The following is a 14,081-nucleotide window of genomic DNA, read 5'->3' as shown; positions in this document are numbered from 1 at the left end:
CGTGGCCATCGGGGAACGTGCAGTCTGATGGCTTCTACAAAAAGGCAGACACTCGCAGCAGGTGTGCTTGCATTAGGCTGCTGTGAGAATCAGATGAGACAATACACTTCAAAGTGATTTTGGAAACTCTTGAGGAATTATTATTTCACGATCAGAGGAAGAGGAGACAGCCTTTGGTGACAAAGTTGTAAAGGCTGATGTCAGGGAGGGTGGCTGATGGGAAGGGGGAGTGTTACAATGCTTCTGAAAAGACTCAGCAGTCAGTGGTGACAGTGGCCGAGAGCTCCTGGATGCGCCAGGCACTGCACGCCTTGCACAAGATGTGCCCGTCCAATGGGTAGCAGCCCTGACACTCGCCCTCGGAGGACAGCAGCAGCCCACACTCCTGTGAAGACAGAAGGAACAGCTTTCTACCAGGCCTGGAGCCCTGGGTTCCACACAGCACCCAGGACCCCCAAGAACCTCCCCTTCCCCTTGCCCAGGCCCCCTGACCTCGCACTTGTAACAGCCAATGTGAAAACTGCGATCCAGAGCAACGATTCGTACGGTCTCCTCCTGACCTGGCTCCGGCATGATGGCCCCACCACACACCGAGCATCGCGGGGCAAACTTCCTGCGGGGAGGGGGGAAGGGAACCAACAAGGTTGTTAAGTCCCTGAGCTGGAGGGGACTAACCATGGAAACCAGAGAGGGTCGGATACTCGAGGGAACGGAAGAGGTCCGAGGTATGGTATTGGATCTTAGAAGAGAGAGAGACGGGTAACAAGAAAGAAACAAAGCCAGGGGTGGGAAACTGGAGAGGCTGGGACTGGGGCAAGAAGGAGGAATGAAGATGGGGAGGGTCAACCACCCCGAGCCAAAGATGGGAGATGCGGCCTGACCTGTGGAAGTCCTCGATGCAATGGATCTGGCTGGTGGCATCCACGGTGAAAGGGATGCCATCGAGGCCACGGTGGCACACCACACAGGTGAAGCAGCTGGGATGGTAGGCCTTCCCCATAGCCCGCAGGATCCGGTCCAAGATGGGTTGGGAGCACGTGGAGCACTTCTCCAGGGTGGCCTGTTAGAAAGAAGGGTGGGAAGTTCGGGGCTGAGGCGGCCCAGGCCAGGCAGGCACCTTGCCGGGCCACCCATCTGTTTTCGTAGCTCCCTGCAAGGGATTCAGGGAAAAGCGGCCTTGAACAGATCTGAGTGTAAGTCCCAGCACCGCGGCTTCCTGGAGAAGTGATTTTTGTCTTTGAGCTTCGGTTTCCTTCCGTAGGAATGGCTGCTCCGTCGGGGGGTAGTGGTGTGGGAATTTAACAACATACATCCCCTTAACTCTAAAATAAACGTCTCATGTTTGTAAAGGAGTCTTGTCCTTTCCCTCCAGCAGCCAGTGATTTTGCTACTTTCCTCCCTTCTTTCCTATCGGTTTCGTCCCCTGGCTTTGAGCTCCTCTTCGGGGCTTGGACATCTAGTCCCCACCTTAGATGGAAGCCCCCCACCTCCTGCTGCTGCTGACTCCAGCCCCCAGCCCCCAGCACACCTACTCACCACGTAACAGCTCTCACAGTATGCCCTCCTCTCCACAGCATAGAAATGCTGGCCCCGAAGCTGGGCCCGGCACGTGGAGCACACGAAGCAGCCAACGTGAAAGACGCGGTCCAGGGCCACAACGCCAGCCCCGTCCCCAACCACATCTTCTCCACAGCCGCCACAGCGCCCTGGGGACAAGGAGGGACAGGGTCCATCAGCGTAGATCAGGAAGGTGGACTGGCGGTCCTTCTGACTCTCCAGTCCCCGGTCCCCCGCTCTTCCCACCTCCGGTCTGCCCGCTCACCGAAGTACTCCCCAGTGGGAGGGTGGTTCATGTCGTGCACCAGCTTCTTGGTCAGCCTCTCGAGCTCCTCCTCAGGAGGCTGGCTCAGGGGGACCTGTGAGGGGGGAACCAGGGGTTCAGCGCTCCCTATGCTGTCAGACTCACTGAGGGGACCAGGCAATTCCACCCAAAAGCTCATCTGAAGAGGTCTCAGCCCAGGGCCCCAGGGGCGCACCCCTAGGAGCCAAGGTACAGCTCCCGCTCCTCCCTCTTGTGTCTCCTGACCAGCACCACACCCCTGGGGGATCCAGAGCACCAACACCCCTGGCCTCCGACCACCAGGACATGAAACACCACCCCCACTGCACCCAATCAGTGTCTGTGAGGACCCCCAAATCCCAGTACCCGGGGCTTACCTGGGGCCCGTACCCGCCTCCTCTTCCTCCTCCTGTAGCCTCCTCTTTAACCCCCGGCCCTGGCTCCCGGTGGCTCCTATAGCCAGCCCCCCAGACTTCACCTCGGCCTGGGAGAGGAAAGTGGGGGCCCGGGAGGGCCCCAGAGGCCTGAGAGGCCCCCCGCCTGGGAGGGCCACAGCCTCTCACTGGTTGTGCCACCTTCACTTGCACAGGGAAGGCAGGGCCAGCGGGGGTGCTGGCTGTGGCATAGGAGGCCGGAGTGGGGCCCCCGTAGGGAGATGCTGAGAGCTCTTGGAGAGGAATAGGAACACCCCCTCCATTCGGCTTCAGGGAGCCTGAGCCCGTGCGGTAGGCATGGGCCTGAGGAGGCTCATAAGCCTGGGGAGAAACACAGACCAGGAGTGAGCAGACCCGTTCCAGGACACACATCTGTAGGAACCCCCCGCCCCGTGTGGGTGTGACCCCAAGGCAAGAGCTGGGCTTTGACAAGGGCCCACGTTCAAGAGGCTGATAAACAAAAAGCCTTGGTGGTCCAGCTTCTTCCATGCTCCCGTATGCATCACTCACACTTGGAGGGGGAGGAGGTTGAGGGGGGCTAGGCTGAAAATCTAGAGAAGGGACCAGGCTGGGGAATGTGGAGGAGGGCAGGAGACAAGGAGCAGGGGCGGGATGGGGGGTGGGGGGGGGTCACCTGCCGGTCTGGCCGTCGTGGAACATGACCACGACCTCCATCCAGCTCAGCCAGCATGCTGGTCAGCGAATCTATCTCGGCATCCAGACTCCCTGGACGCAAGGCCCCCCTATCCGGGGGGAGCCCCTGGGGATGAAGCAAAAGCAGGGAGAATTCAAATCACTTGCCCCAGTGCCCCCACCTTCCACCCCCCCATTCCAGTTCTCACCTGTGAGCGCTGGGGTGCTCCATGGCACCCCACCCAGGCGAGCCCCCGATCATCCGGTCCCCCGGGGGCCTGGTAACACTGCTCAGATGGGAGGGGGCAAAAATTGACCCTGGGGTGGGGCTGAAGTGCTGGGGTGAGGGAAGAGAGAGCCAAGGTGGAGACAGAGAAGGAGAGAAGGGTGACACGTGTGGAGGCTGCCCTCTTGGGTCCCTCTTCCTCCCTCCCCCACACACCTGGGGTCCGAGAACATAGCAGGAGGAGCAGGAAGCCGGAAGGGCTTCAGGGAGGGGGCGGCAGGGACAGGCGGGAGGCAGGAGGCAGAAGACAGAGGTGAGCGCGGAATGGCCAGTGGCCTCCTCGGCGGCACCGGGGCTGTCTTACCTGCTCCATGGGCGGGCGACGGCCCCGGGGCGCCTCGGGGGAGTGCTCTCCCCTGAGAGGTTCTTGCAGGCTCCAGCTGCCTTGGGGGCAGCCAGGTGGGCCCCGACATGGCCTGGAACAGGGGACTCCAGATAGCAGTCAGGCCCCGTGTAGTCCCGAGCCTCTGGTCTTGACCGCTTCTTCCGTCCCACGCCTCGTTTGGAACTCCAGGAAAGAAACTTTTTCTGGCTTTTTTTTTCCCCCCCTTCCTCCCCAATTTTGGGGACAGCCACGCCCCCGGTGACGTCACCGCATTCCTGGGGGAGGGTCACGTGGCCCCTAGGCCCTAAACCGCCGTCCCTCCCCCAGTCTGCCCCCTCCTGCCGAGCAGGGAGGGCCTTCCACGGCCGCCTCCGTTTCCACCCGTCCCCCCCAGACTGGCGCCCCAAGTCCTGCACAAGGCCACCTCGCCGCTGGGACGCTCCAGTGCGGCTCTTTCCCACACTCCCCCATATAGATTTCTCCCTCTCTCCGCCCCACCTTCGCCGCCCCCCCCACCCACAGCAGTGCTCCGCCAGCCTGTAGTGTTTTGGTCTTTTATTCACGATCAGCGGTTAGAAAAATAAAACAGAACAAAAACATCACAACCTCAAGGGGTCTGCGAGTCTGTTGGGCTAGGGGAGACTGAGGTAGCCAAGAGTCAAAGCAGAGACCCAGCCTCCATCAAGGCACCGGTGAAGGAAGGGAGGCCAGTGGGGAGGGCTGCTGGCTTCCACCCCCAGCGTGGTGGGGACGGGACAGCTGCCTGCATTAGTGCACGAGAGCCCCTCTCCCAGGGACAGAAGGATGCCCAGCCCAGGATCCCCTAGTCCTTCCACCGGGCTCCACGCCCCGCATGTGGAACGGGCGGGAGGCTGCGGCCCTTCCCTTCCACATCCACGAATCAAAGTGGGTCCCTAGAGCCGGGCACCCTCTGCTTCAGGCCCCGGGCGTCAGAGATCAGTGCAAGTGACGGGGGTGACGCCATGAATGAGCAGCGTGGGGCCCAGATCTCGGGTCAGAGTCTCCAGCAGCGCCAGGTAGCGAGGGTAGCGGGCAGGATCGGCCGGCGGCCGAGGCAGGTACAGGAAAGTGAGGGCCGTGGCAGGCCCACCCTCGCCATCCCCACCCTCGGGGCCCCCGGGCCCTCCTCCCCGGCTGCGCCCCTGCTGGGCCCGAACCAGGGCGTTGGCACTGCAAGCCAGGGCCTCTGCCTCGGCGTCCCCCCGCCTGCCGTTCACAAAATCCCCCTCCTCCTCCTCCTCCTCAGGCTCCCCAGACCCAGCCCCCTCACCCCACACCACCTCCTGCACTTCGGCCCTGATCCTCAGCTGGCTCAGCAGTGCCCGGAGCCGCCCCTCCGCCGCCCCGGGGGCCTCTCGGGGCCCCAGGCACAAGAAGATCCGGAGTCGGGCGCTATGCCAAGCAGGCACCATGCCCAAGATGGTCGCCATCTGCAGCAAGAAAAGGCCACACACGTCCACGTAGCCTGGCCCCCCCCGGGGCCGCAGCAGGTTGAGGGGCCACACGTCCACGTGATGCGGCGGCGAGGTGCCCCCCGACCCCCGGCTCAGCCGCTCGGGGGGCAGCGCCCCGCAGGCCCGGGCCAGGACCACATTCTTGTTCATCTTGAGGGCGTCTGCCACCGTGGCCACGTAGTCCTGGGGACTCAGAGCCCGGGGGCTCCCGGGAGCCCGGGGTGGAGGAAACAGGGTGCTCAGGGCTGGGGACCCGCCCTCCAGGGTGCCATCAGCAGCCTCAGAGAAAGCCGGGTCGGTCAGGAAGTGGTCCTGGGGTGCAGCATCATCGTAGAAACCCAGGACCAACGTGTTGGGCTTCATGCCACCTGAGGGGAGAGAGGGGGAGGTTGGGAGGGAACGGATAGGAGTCACACTCGCGGCTGAGTTCACCCCACGCTAACACGCACCCGTCAGCGACACACGTCAGCCATCAGGTATGGCGTTGGCTCTGCACTCAGGCTTTCCCCACGACATTATGCACGTTTGCATAATGACTTTTCGTTTTCCCAAATGCTTTTGCATGAGTTTATTTGTTGCATCTGCATGACTCATCTCTCCCCCCCACGTAAATCGAAGTTCGCCTCAGGAGCGATTCTTCTGAACTAATGAGCACTTCCGGTCCATGGCAGTTTGGATGCCTCCGCTCCAAGCTCGTGATGGGAGAGGAGGGTCTGACTTCATGGGGCCCGAGCAGAGCCCCTGAGTAGGCAACAGTCAAGGTCGTGGCCTCGGTCCCCAGGGAGACAGCACCCCAGCCTCTGCTGGGGGAGGAAGGGAACTGGCCTGATCTACCGACCACTCATGATGGCGAGGCCCCACCTGCTCTCCGGGGAAGAAACAGGTACCCTCTGCACACTTACTCAGAGCTAGTCCTGCTAAAAACACTTTGTGTTTTAACTCCACTCGTGCTTTAAAGCAACACTATGAAGTAGGGACTCCTTACTCACCCCTTTCACAGATAAGCAACCCGAGGCACAGAGAAGTGAAGTCACTTGCCCCAAGGCTCACAGTCAGGAGATCTCCTGACTGATCTCTGGGGTCCGCAGGTGATCACAAGGTACCCAGCACCAGAGCCTAATCTCTGAGCCTCTGACCTGTGTGTGTGTGAGTTGAGTGTGTGTGTGTGTGTGTGTGTGTCCTGGTTTTTAAATTTTTGAAGAACCATAGCGAAACTGGATACCCCTCCCCCCCACCACCACCGCCCACTTTAACGGGGCTGAATTTACAGAAAGACTCTCAGATCTTGTCTAAGGCTTATTTCTTGTGAACCAGGTTGCTGAAAATCCACCCATAAATCCAGGTCTGCACTCCAGGAGGAGTTTTTCCCGTTCAGAGTTAATTCTTTCCCTTCATTTGAATCGTTTTCCACAGCATCCATGTGGTAGAAAGCAATGATCTCCCGGCACGGTTTCCCCCCCACAAAGGGTGGGGCTGAGGGGACACCAGGCTCTCTAATAACGCTTGACAACAGCCCAGAAGCACCTGTGCTGGCGTGAACTCCAGCCGATCTTGCAAGTGGAACCTGTCACCCCTTCCTGAGCATTGCCCAGAGCTCTGATTTACCCTGAACAGGATATTGTCCAACACTTGAACCTTAGCCAGAGCTCAATGGAGAAGGGAGTGCGTACGCACTCAGGGAAGGGACTGACACCCGCCTGGCATTGAGAAAGGAGGTGGCAGCTCAGCCCGGGTCTGCAAGAAGCCAGGATGCAAGGCTGGAGGCCTCGGCACCAAGGCAGGGTAGCAAAGCCGGGGGGAATCTTCCACGCGCTCAGAACGCGTCAGCCCCACACACCCTCTGCATCCTCTGCGGTCTCTGGAGGCCAATGTCACACCACCCCTTCCTCCTCCGCCCCTTCCAAGCCCCAGCTGAGATACCATCTTGTCCCCAGCCACATCAGTGCATAGCGGTCTTGAAATCAGATGGCTAGAAACCATCTGCCCTAGATTTGAGCAGCCCCCCCAGCCTCAAATCATTCTCCCATTGTCCCCAGACACACAACATGGTCTTCAGAGCCTGTGCCCTAATGTTGGGGGTCAAAGAAAAAAACAAACAAAACACGGTCAGTGGCACTCATCTTCAGTCCTTAAGCATTTCCTTGGGACTTTCGTGTCCTCCGTTATCTTTAAACTTGAGCACTGTGTCTTATCTGCACTAGACCCTGAGTTCTTTTCAGAGTTTGCAGTTTGTGGTTTACTCTCTGGCGGACGGTAGCAGAGATTGAAAGAGGCCGCAGAGGGGGTGTCGAGGGGACCCAGGGAGGAGTAGCTCACCAAGGCCAGAGATCCGAAGCAGATGCTGAGCCCCCTGGCGCACGGAGGGCGAGAGGGTGAGGTCCACAAAGGCCTTCACTTGGGCTCTGTCCACCAGGCTCAGCCATGCCCCGTACTGGGGCTGCACAGGGTCAGAGGGCAGGCAGTCTGCAGAGAAGGGAGGAGGCAGATGTGGGCCAAACCCACGTACTTTTCTCCAGGAATCCAAATACCAAATGGGCCAAAGAGAAAGGTCTTGGCAGGGCTCTGGCTGGTTGGAAGCATCATCAGAGAAGAAGCATGAGGCCTCTGGACCCAAAAAACACAAAGAGGCAAGAGGGAGAAGGAAGCTGGGGAGGGAACGAGGCGGGCAACTCACCAAGGTCTCCCAGGGTGACGTGGCCCAGGACATAGAGGCCCCCCTTCTTGAGCTGGTTGGCCAGCCGCAGCAGAGGCAGGGCGCCCCGGGGGTTCCCCACCAGGAGCAGCAGCTGGGGCCGCCAGAACTTCACGTGATCCTTCCGGACGTCCAGCCGGAGCAGGTACTTCCGCACCTGGGGCCGGGGGTAAGGTGCAGAGAGGCAGGGCTCCAACGGGCAGCCCCCACTGACCACCTCTCGGACAGGAACCCCGACTCCAGCCACGGCCAAAGGGGGCTTACTTGGTGGGGGGCGCTTCCCAGACCGCCTCCTCCCCTCCCCGCCCTCCCCTGAGCCCCCATCAACCTGGTGGAAAAGCAAGGCCTGGCTGACGTAGCCCCAGCTGCTGGGGCCGCCCCGAGCTGTGAGCAGGGCAGAAAGCAGCCCCATGAGAAGCAGGGAGCCTCCGGCGGCCCCGGGGCTGATGAGGAACATCATGAGCAGGCAGGAGGCCACGCCCAGCAAGCAGGTGTGCCAGGAGAACAGGCTGAAGGTGGGGCTGGGGGCGGGGGAGAGAGAGAGAGAGAGGGTGCTCGGGGCCTGCCGCTGCACTCCATCGCCAACCTCAGCACCCCCCACCCCCGCCCCGGACTGAGCCCCCCCACCCTTCCCTCTTCGACTCTGGGCACCCGGGAATCTCACCGGAAGTTGGGGGCCGAGGCCCACTCCAAGCTCAGGCAGGACAGATCCACTGCAGCGTAGGCCACCAAGTAGAAGACAGTGACCACAGCAGCCAGTGTATTCAGCTTCCCAGCCAAGAGCACCAGCTAGACAAGGACCCAGAGGCTGGGCGGTCGTGCATGACCGCCCCCCCCACCCCCCACCCCGGCCCTCCACCCCACCCCACCGGGCTAAAGGCCAACCCGTCCTGCCTCTGTCGATCCCTCTTCCAGCCCAAGCCCAAGCCCCTCCTGGAAGCAGAACCAGGAGGGCCTTAGGGGAAGGGGAGGGACAGCTTGAAAGGAAGACTTACCTGCACTAGGCCCCAAGAATAGAGCACAGCCCCCCAGGGGTTCCCCGTTCGGGACACAACCTTGGCCGGCGCCAAGATCACTCCTGTGCAACCAGAAATGCAACAGACACATCAGCCTGGGCCAAGTGGCAACTGAGAAAGACTGTGGTGGGGTGGCGGGGTCGGGGCGGGGAGTGGAGACACAGAACCAGGCAAGGAGCAGGGGACGGCGCACCAAAGAGGTCATCCTGAGCCAGAGCGTGGAGGATGCGGGAGGCCCCGATGAGCGAGCTCATGGAGGCTGAGAGCGACGTGGCGTAGATACCGACCAGCACCAGTGGGGGCCACAGGCTGATGGCACGAAAGAACCCGTAGTCCTCCTGCAGCAGGGTCCTGGGTGGGGGAGGGAAAGGAGAAGGCAGATCACGCAGGGGCCCCCATCCCAGGGCCATGGGGAGAGGAGCGCTCTGACTCTGCAGGAGGTGAGGAGCTGGCATTCCCAGCCCCAAACTCAAAGCCCATTGTAATGCATCATGTGTACCCGGAGGGGAAGGAGGGGAAAGACAGGGCATTCTCCGGTTATCATCTGGGTTGCTTCGGGTTTCCTCACGTGGTAGACATTCCTAACAGTATCTGTACAAGAACCCAAATATTTATGGAAATACAAATTGATTAGAAAGCCATCCCCCACCCCCAAACCAAGCACCACAGGAGTCCCAGGGACACAGCAAATCAGGCTATAGGCTGGCAACCGGCATTTAGCTAGCTGTCCCCCCTATCCGTGGCGGCAGCAGAGCCTTCTCTCTCTCGGTGGGAGGAACAGTCTTGGTTTTCCCTACACCCTGACAATGGGGGGTACCTGCCCCCCAGCCTGTGCTGTCCTGGGTGATCCAAGTGTGGCAGCCTTGTGCCACCACCCCGCTCCACCCCCTCAAAGGCCAGGCTGGCCCCCTCCCCAGGCACCTGTCACAGGTGAAGCCGGAGAGGAAGAAAAGCAGAGTGTAGATGAAGAAGGTGTAGGCGACAGCGACAATGGTGCCCAGAGGAATGGCCCGGCTGGGGTCCTTCAGCTCCCCTGGAGGAAGAGGAGGAGAAAGACAGAGGTCAGCCCTCCCCATGCCCTACATCCCGGAGCCCTCAGCACTCCCACAGGGGCCCAGGGTGGCTGCCCACAGGGGGCAAGGGGCAGAGGCTCCCCCACCTGACATGTTGGCTCCGGCCATGATGCCCGTGCAGCCATTAAAAAGGACAGCAAAGACGCTGGCGAAGGTCATCATGGCCCCCGTGGTGTAGTCCTTGGCGTAGCCAGCTAAGGGATGGTTCCAAGGGAGGAGACAGCGTCTGTACCCCTCACAGGGATCCAGGCATTTTGGCCCTGCCAACCTCTCCCCACATGCCCGCAATCCCTGTGCCTCCCCCACCACCCACCCCAAGACCCCAGCCCTGACCCACCACAGGCCCAGGCTCAGCGGGCCCCTCACCTCCTCCCCCCAACCCCATTCTCCTTCCTCCCTCCAGGCCTTCACCCTTGCTCCTTCCTGAGACACCTTCCCTCTGGCTCCTACCCAAAATCCCAACCTCGCCTGACTCTCATCCACTTGCATCATTCTCGGTCTTACTGTGCGATGTAATTGTTTCCTGAATGTCCATTTTCTCTCTCCAACCAAATAAAGTTCCTCTAAGGCAGGAACTGTCTCGTGGTCATGCTGGGGCCCCACTGGGCCAGACATGCGAGCCAGATCTTAAATGACCTGCACTGTTCAGAGATCTGACCTCCGCCCCCTGATTCTCTCCTTTGTCTGTTCTTTCCCAGGGATTCCAAAAGCCCGGCTCCCACACGGGCTTACCCCTTGCCCGGAGAACCCTGTCACCCCTGTGCCCAGCTCACCACCCAAGTTGGCCTTCAGGGTGCTGCTGTTGAAGCCAGTGAAGTGGCCGACCTGGGGCGGCAGGGAGGAGCCATTGGGGCCGGGCCGAGGGGTCAGGGGGATGCTCCTGGGCCCCACAGCCACAAAGCTGACCAGCACCGAGGCCAAGGATCCAGACACCAGCAGGAATGTGAGAAAGGAGGCGCGGGCATAGAGACCCGCCCCCAGGGTACAGACCCCACCCACAAGGCCCAGCAGCAGGGAACCATAGAGCAGGCTCCAGCCATAGCCCTGGGGCAAGACCTGAAGCCCACTGGGCTTCGTGGAGTCTACAAAGAAGAAGAAAGAGAGTTAGAGGACCAGACCCCTAGGAGGGATCCCAACCATGAATCAGAGCAGGAACAAATCCCCTCTTTGCCTCCACTGTCCTCAAAGGCTATCTTTCTCATTCCCCTACTCAACTGTCCTCTAGTATCCTACCCCTCCCTGCTGGGGAGCAGCTATCTTGCTAGGGGTGTGAGTCTGGGCTTCCCCAACTAGAGGGTAAGCTGCCTGTGGGCCAGGACCATCTCTCAGATGACCCCAGAAGGCGGGAAACACAGGAGGTGCTCAAGAAAGCCAAGCTAACGGAGCACGTCGCCCCCAGAATCCCCAACCCCGCAAACCCGCAGAGCCGCCTGGAGCACAGACCAGCCCCGAAGACATCGAGCACGGCCTCCACCAGCCCCAGCAGGGAGACGGCACAGCCACAGACGTTAGCCAGGTAGAACATGAGGCCGATGCTGCCCCCAACCTCAGGCCCCAGGGTCCGGCTGATCATGACTAAATGTGTAAGGAGGTGAGCGTTAAGGGAAACGAGAGTGAAACGGAGCAGGAGAATGGGTCGGGGCACAAAGCACTCTGCAGCCTTGTCTCCCTGCACACACCAGAACCATCCCCAGTGTCAAGCTGGCCTGGCACAGCCACTCCCAAGCCACGTGGCTTTACACAAGTCACTAATACTCTTGAGCTCCCAGTTCCTCATTCGTAAAATGAACGATCCAATTGACGAGACTGTTGGGAGAACCAAGATGACAGCTGAGAAGCACCTGGCGGACAGGAGACCAGCACTGACATACATGTCAAGCCATGTTGGTCACCTTTCCCATATGGGCTTGCCTGCTGAACGTTCAATTAGAACCTGCCTCCCTCCTGCCTGGCCCCAGCCCCACCTCTGCCCTACCAGGCAGAAAAGCCCAGACCCCAGTCCACCAATGTTTGAGGATACAGTAGGCGCCGCCCCCCCGCACAGCTCCGTTGGTGGCGATGGCACAGACAGAGAGGACGGTGAGCGCCAGGATGAAGTAGGCGACCAGGAGCATGGCCAAAGCCTGTAGCAGCCCAGCATGGCCCACCACGAACCCTGGGTTGGGAGTGGCAAAGCAGGTCAGAGGGTGGCTCATGTACTCCCACACCACACTGGTCCTCAGCATCAGTCACCTGCTGGGGCAGAGCTGAACACAAGGCCACAGGAAGCCCTCTCCCCAAGCCCTTCATCCACCCGCTTCTCCCAGGACCCTTCCCCCACCTCACCCCAGTCTCACCCCTCCCCCACCCCACTGCACCCCTGAGGAAGCCCCACCACCCCACTCACCAATCCTCAAAAAAACAACTATACTGAACATGGACAGGACCGTGGGCACCACCACACCAAGGAAGGTGGAGAGCTTCCGGGCAGATGCCCCTCCAGGACCCCCGGCCCCATTGGCAGAGAAGGCAACCCCCTCATCTCCCAGGAGCCGGTAGGCCAGCAGAGGAGAGTTCTCGCTGGCCATGCCAGAGTGCGTTATGAGGCCTGCAAAAGACAGTTTGCTTAATGGAAAGCAGCTCCACAGAGCCCCTCAAAAACACCTGGAAACTTCCCCAAAAGGGAAGACTGCAAAAACTCACCAGCAACTCAGAGAGTTCCTGAGGGGCAGACTGGTCTTTGCCACTTCCAGGGACAATGGCAGACGCTGCACCCTTAGCATTTGGGTACCAAGTCCCCTCCCAGCTCCTGGGGACCCCCGCCCCCATATCCCTGAGACTAAGGATGGCAATGGCTCTGGGAAGAGGCAAAGGTACTCTCCCTTTTCAACTAGCAGTGCAAGAGGAAATAAATCCCCCAAAAAGGGAAGTGAGTTCCGGGCAGGAAGCCCTCCTCACCCCCTCCCCCGATGTCCTGAGCTGTCCCCCTCCCAACTCTCCCAAGCACTCACCTCATCCGTGGCTACAAGAATTTCCGAATCTTCCAAAGCCCCGCCCTCCATCAATCCTCCCTCCCAACCCGTATCAGACCAGCTCCTTTCCCCCAGCCTCCCCAGATTCCTCCCACCCACACAAGGCGCCTTCCAATCTCGACCAACCCAAACACACCCCTCGACTACCAAAACAAAGACGCAGGCCAGCAACACAAGGTGGGTCCTCCTCCCCCCACCGGTTCCTGCCCACTTTCTCCCCGGGCGGGTTGGAGGGGGCCGAGATCCGCTTGTCTCCGGCCAGGCGCATTCCCACAGCCCGGGTGCGGCAGGGCGCTCACTCACCCACCCGGAGGACGCAGCCGGCCGGGGGCGATCCCCGACAGCCGGAGGGGGGTCTGCTACCGGCCGAGGGGGCGCGGGTGCCGGAAAAGCCAGCTGCGGCTACCGGGATGCCAGGCCGGGAGCCCGCCCCCCCAGCCCACGCGCCCCATTGGTCCCCGGGCTCAGCCCCGCCCCGTGGGCGCGCCCAGGAAGCCCCGCCCCTTTCGGGCTCCTGGGACCCGCGCGGCCCCGGCTCCCACTCCACGTGCGCCCGGGATGCTGCTCTAGGTCGTCCCTGAGGGCATGGTGTAGGCCACGGCTCCAAAGGCGCCCATCCGCCCCTAAGCAAACAAGCGCCCGCTTTTACGGGCGGACCCCAATCCGAGCTCACGGAGGCGCCCAGAGGAGCCACCACTGAAAGGGGCGTGCAGTGACCGCGGAAGGTAACTGCAGGTGGGCGGGGCCGTGACACCTGGCCCAGGTGCGTCGCCGGGAACGCAGGGCCACGTCGCTCGGCGCCTTCCGGAGTCCCATTCGTTCAGCTTCTCGAATCCCGGGAATGTCTCTGGGGTACCGGCCTCGGCCCTCACCCCCGCGGAGGCCCGCCCCTCACGGCCGGTACATCCCACCGGCTGCGCTCTCCGCGTCAGCCATCGGAGGGAGCCATCGGCCGCTGATCCCGGTGAGCCCCGGCTGCACAGGCCACCGTCTGTCCACAACGTCCTCCTGCTGCTTTCCTACCGGCCTTTGCGGTGTTGTCCCCTCCAGCAGAGATGACAGGACTTGTGAACCTCCGGGAGATGGGATTTCCGCCTCCTCCCCACCCCGCCTCCTCACTCTGCACGGGTACCATCAACATTAGCACAACCTGGCAACGTTTTCTCATCTGTAAAATGGGGATTAACCAGAACCCTGCATAAGGTTGCTACAGGAGGGTTCAATGAACCAACCGGCACCTGAAAACAGTGCCTAAAGGTACAGTAAGTTATCTGCATAGATCATATAATGCATCAG

At 61.0% G+C, this 14,081-nt stretch overlaps 2 protein-coding genes across 4 annotated transcripts; both read right to left on the bottom strand.

Moving 5' to 3' along the window:
- Positions 1-114: 114 nt before the first annotated feature.
- Positions 115-3,759, bottom strand: TRIP6 (thyroid hormone receptor interactor 6). The gene is made up of 9 exons (XM_059414590.1): positions 3,498-3,759; positions 3,117-3,244; positions 2,909-3,034; positions 2,218-2,595; positions 1,823-1,916; positions 1,537-1,706; positions 882-1,060; positions 493-613; positions 115-385 (listed from the first exon to the last, which is right to left on the bottom strand). Exons 1-9 carry the CDS (start codon positions 3,604-3,606, stop codon positions 254-256), a joined length of 1,437 nt encoding a protein of 478 aa, XP_059270573.1. The 5' UTR covers positions 3,607-3,759; the 3' UTR covers positions 115-253.
- A 299-nt stretch (positions 3,760-4,058) lies between these two features.
- SLC12A9 (solute carrier family 12 member 9) lies at positions 4,059-13,236 on the bottom strand. 3 transcript variants are annotated; one of them, XM_059414580.1, is made up of 14 exons: positions 13,089-13,236; positions 12,161-12,361; positions 11,795-11,929; positions 11,218-11,349; positions 10,548-10,856; positions 9,861-9,968; positions 9,623-9,734; positions 8,895-9,052; positions 8,681-8,763; positions 8,350-8,474; positions 8,014-8,206; positions 7,668-7,842; positions 7,310-7,456; positions 4,059-5,361 (listed from the first exon to the last, which is right to left on the bottom strand). In XM_059414580.1, exons 2-14 carry the CDS (start codon positions 12,339-12,341, stop codon positions 4,469-4,471), a joined length of 2,751 nt encoding a protein of 916 aa, XP_059270563.1. In that variant the 5' UTR covers positions 12,342-12,361; positions 13,089-13,236; the 3' UTR covers positions 4,059-4,468. The 3 variants fall into 3 exon arrangements, with proteins under 3 accessions (XP_059270563.1, XP_059270564.1, XP_059270565.1); XM_059414581.1 differs by having other exon boundaries at positions 13,093-13,236; XM_059414582.1 differs by lacking the exon at positions 10,548-10,856.
- Between the last annotated feature and the right edge of the window lie 845 nt (positions 13,237-14,081).

Source organism: Mustela nigripes, chromosome 11 (genome assembly GCF_022355385.1).
Source record: "Mustela nigripes isolate SB6536 chromosome 11, MUSNIG.SB6536, whole genome shotgun sequence".
NCBI classification, from domain to species: Eukaryota; Metazoa; Chordata; class Mammalia; order Carnivora; family Mustelidae; genus Mustela; species Mustela nigripes.
Note: the sequence above shows the minus strand (reverse complement) of the source record. Positions and strands in the feature narration are given on the sequence as shown.

Coding starts and splice junctions, on each gene's coding strand:
- TRIP6 (XM_059414590.1), bottom strand. CDS start 3,606: ATGTCGGGGCCCACCTGGCTGCCCCCAAGGCAGCTGGAGCCTGCAAGA. Junction 3,035..3,116: donor GAGCACCCCAGCGCTCACAG/GTGAGAACTGGA, acceptor CTTCATCCCCAG/GGGCTCCCCCCGGATAGGGG. Junction 2,596..2,908: donor CACGACGGCCAGACCGGCAG/GTGACCCCCCCC, acceptor GTTTCTCCCCAG/GCTTATGAGCCTCCTCAGGC.
- SLC12A9 (XM_059414580.1), bottom strand. CDS start 12,341: ATGGCCAGCGAGAACTCTCCTCTGCTGGCCTACCGGCTCCTGGGAGAT. Junction 7,843..8,013: donor AGGCCTTGCTTTTCCACCAG/GTTGATGGGGGC, acceptor CCCCGGCCCCAG/GTGCGGAAGTACCTGCTCCG. Junction 7,457..7,667: donor CGTCACCCTGGGAGACCTTG/GTGAGTTGCCCG, acceptor CCTTCTCTGCAG/ACTGCCTGCCCTCTGACCCT.